The sequence below is a fragment of the Mycetomoellerius zeteki genome, unplaced genomic scaffold (genome assembly GCF_001594055.1).
Source record: "Mycetomoellerius zeteki isolate Tzet28-1 unplaced genomic scaffold, Tzet1.0 scaffold216, whole genome shotgun sequence".
NCBI classification, from domain to species: domain Eukaryota; kingdom Metazoa; phylum Arthropoda; class Insecta; order Hymenoptera; family Formicidae; genus Mycetomoellerius; species Mycetomoellerius zeteki.
This window is the reverse complement of record NW_017257128.1, coordinates 105,709-109,487: the sequence shown is the minus strand read 5'-3', so window position 1 is coordinate 109,487 and position 3,779 is coordinate 105,709. Positions and strand designations below refer to the sequence as shown.

The window sequence follows — 3,779 nt, the reverse complement described above, 5'->3', positions numbered from 1 at the left end:
TGTGTGTGTGTGTGTGTGTGTGTGTGTGTGTGTGTGTGTGTGTGTGTGAGAAAGAGAGAGATAGGTTATAAAAAAATCAATCGATATCACATAATTTAAAAGATTCTTTTTTGCGTACAATTTTGATAAATATTTTTTAGACTGAATTGATAGTATTAATACGTATAATGAAATAAACGAGGCTTTCAATTTTTTAAATAATTGTAAGTACGAATATATATATGTATATATATATATATTTTATTTGTGATAAAATATCTATTTTCATATTTTGTTATCATGATTGCAATGTACGTACGCAGGAATCGGGAAGGAAATAGCCCTTCGTCTCTCTAAATATAAGGGACAAGTGTTTGCACTCTCGAGAACAAAGGAGAATTTAAATAGTTTAGTAGCGATTGATCCGAAGATTCAACCTATTTGCGTCGATCTTCGCGACTGGGATGCGACTAGAAAGGCTGTTCAAAGTATCCTGCCAATCGATCTATTGGTCAACAATGCTGCTGTCGCGCGTCTTTCACCATTTTTGGATGCTACACCCAAGGAATTTGACTTAATTTTCGATGTAAACGTGAAAGCTGTATTCAATGTGTCCCAAATTATAGTCGAAAACATGATCGAACGCAAACACGGTGGCAGTATCGTAAATGTATCATCACAAGCTGCTCAGGCGGCATTGAAGGATCACACCGTTTATTGCATGTCGAAGGCAGCTCTTGACATGTTGACAAAGTAAGATATATAATTATTAATATCCCCGTAATCCATACAAACTTGATACCGTTTAACTGGTATGTTAGGCAATTAGCAAAGATCAGAAATTTAGTATGAATTAATGGATAGATGTAAAAACACAGGCCGTTGAAAAAAAGAGAAAGATATAAAAGAATTCAATTAAATTTTCCATATTGATAAATTTGATGTCGATTTTGACGTTTTTTTAATTTGGAAAAGTTAATTCAATGAAAATTTTGTTAAAATAAAATGTAGAATAATATGATATATGTACTACTTATTTTTATCTATTAAGTTTTTTCAATTCTGAATTTTTATTTTCAGTCTTTTGTTATTTAACTTTGTATTGACTATCCAGCATTTTCGAAAAAAGTTGATTTTAAATTCATCGAAGATGTGTTTGACATTTTTTGGAATATCTTTGTTTCGCATTTTGTGATATTTTTAGGACGATGGCCCTCGAAGTGGGACCGCACAATATAAGAGTCAATAGTGTCGGTCCTACAGTCGTGATGACGGAAATGGGAAAATTGGGTTGGAGCGATCCGCAGAAAGCACAAAGTATGATCAACAAAATTCCTCTCGGTCGATTCGCTGGTACGTCACATGGATATTTTTAATCGAAAGAGATTTAAGACGTTAAAGATAATTTAATTTAATTCATTACTTTTTCCATCGAATTAATATACGTATGAGATAAATTTTATCCGTATGAATAATTCGTAAATCTTACTCTCTATATATCATACGGGGTCTACAATAGAAGTCGTAGCGGTCATAGGATCTTAAGTTGTAGAAAATTGACCAATCATAATCAATTATTCTTCTCATATTTGACTGTGATTGGTTAATTTTCTACGATTTAAGACCCTACGACCGTTACGACTTCTATTGTAGACCCCGTCTTAATGTTAATTCGTAATTCGTTTGTCATTCGTAATCTATAATAGCAATATTCACATAATTTAAATCTGTAACTGTAATGTACAAATCTGTAGAATGAATTTTGAAATAATATCCCTGGCGGAAAAAAATTTTTACGAAAAAGTACAGAAAAACTACATAAATTGAGACAAGATCTTAGAAATTCTTAATTTTTCGTAGATATTCGTAGTTGGACGTAGAGTGAGGTTTGTATGTCTTAGAAAATTCTTAAGCATCGTCTACAATGAACAGTAGCAGTAGAGGCTGTAGACACGTCGGGAGTAAGAGTTGATTTATAATAGACCGTAATCTGTTAACTTTTTCCATATCAACACAAGGTGTTGACATGCTGATATACGACCGATCGGTAGTAAAAAGAATGTAAATTATAAATAATCAGTAACTGATAGCTGGCATTTAATATTATGTAATATTTTTGACAAAGTAAAAATACTCAAATTAACAATTTAAAAAACAATTTATATTTATAACTTATTAATACATAATTAATTGTAGATTTAATTAATCAAAAGTAGTTACATACATATAACGTATAACTGGTAGTTATACAGGGTCTGGCCAAATAATATGTAAAAGCGGGCACGACGTGATTCCTTATAAAAAAGTAAAAAAAAATATATAGAATAAGATTTTTCGATTTTCTGCTTAGTTTTCGAGAAAATCGAGTTTGAAAATCCGCTGCGTACGTATGCTGTTATGGCTAAGCTACGGTTCGTCGAGCGACATATAACGCGTATATTGTTTATAAATAACGCTCTACGACCTACAATGTTGAACATTCATATCAGTTTCATTCAAATATCACGACGATGAGTTGTACGAACAGGGAGTGCTTCGATATGATCCAGGCTTTGAGAGTCTAATGATAAAGCAGTGTCGCTGCGCTTGGCTTAACGCTGAAACACTACCGTGTTTCCAGATTTATCCGCCGTTGTTCGCTACTGCGTAGAGTAATATCTTAATCGGCGTGTTCGGGATCGAAGAACGATTCAACAGGTGGAGCGAAGTCTTAATATTGTAATTGATAAAATAAAATTTTGTTCACTAAAAATTTTCTTTATGCTTTTCCTTAAATAGCTTTTAGATTCCGTGTAAAGCGGGGAGCACAGACTTTTGCATAACGCATAACATGTAATGCATAAGAAATTCAATCAATCAGAATTCTTTATTTCATGGAAAGGAAGGAAACGGAGGGCTTTGATTGGTACATTTTCTTATGCATTACGTGTTATGCGTTATGCAAGAGTCTGTGCTCCCCGCTTAAACATTGTTTATAAATACTATACGCGTTATACGTCGCTCAACGAACCGTAGCTTAACCGTAATAGCATACGTATGCAACGAATTTTCAAACTCGATTTTCTCGAAAACTAAGCAGAAAATCGAAAAATTTTATTGTATATATTAGGTGTACAAAAAAGTTCTGAACTTTAGATTTCATACAACCGAAATAACAATTTAAATTATATATATCTTCCCGCCCTTTTGCGGTTTTAAAGCGTTAACATTTGGCCTTCTAAAATGCCATACGGTTTGGCGTTTGATACACATAACCTCAAAAATCAGTAGTGTTCACGATGGCAATAACAAAAGAGCATATTCGATTTTCCGTCCACTTCGCGTTTCATCTGAAAAAAATGCTGCTGAAGCCACTGCAATGATTTGTGCTGCATATGGAGAGAACGCTGTAAGTCATGCTACATGTAAAAGATGGTATCAAAAGTTTCGTCAAGGAGATTTCAGTCTTAAAGATGAATCGCGTGCTGGACGCCCTGAAAAGATTGAAACGGACGAATTGAAAGCACTACTGGATATAAACTCTGCGCAAACTGAAAAGGAGCTTGCAGAACAGCTTAGCGTTACGCAGCAAGCCATTTCCGTACGATTACGTACGATGGGAAAGGTTCAGAAGGAAGGCAGATGGGTTCCGCATGAATTGTCCGAAGACAACAAAAATCGACGGCGTGACACTGCACTCACTTTGCTTTCAAAGTTCTGGAAAAAAGATTTTCTGCACAAAATCATTACAGGCGATGAAAAGTGGATTCTTTATGATAACCCTAAACGTAGAAAATCATGGGTTGATCCTGGTCAACCTT

General features: G+C 34.2%; 1 protein-coding gene across 1 annotated transcript in view; it reads left to right on the top strand.

The window, feature by feature from the left end:
* The window catches only part of LOC108722752 (L-xylulose reductase), a 12,282-nt gene that overhangs the window by 399 nt on the left and 8,104 nt on the right, over window positions 1-3,779 (top strand). Inside the window, exons 2-3 of the mRNA XM_018448034.1 lie at window positions 303-732; window positions 1,184-1,332. Coding sequence (XP_018303536.1) covers window positions 303-732; window positions 1,184-1,332 — 579 coding nt within the window. The remainder of the gene's footprint in view (window positions 1-302; window positions 733-1,183; window positions 1,333-3,779) is intronic.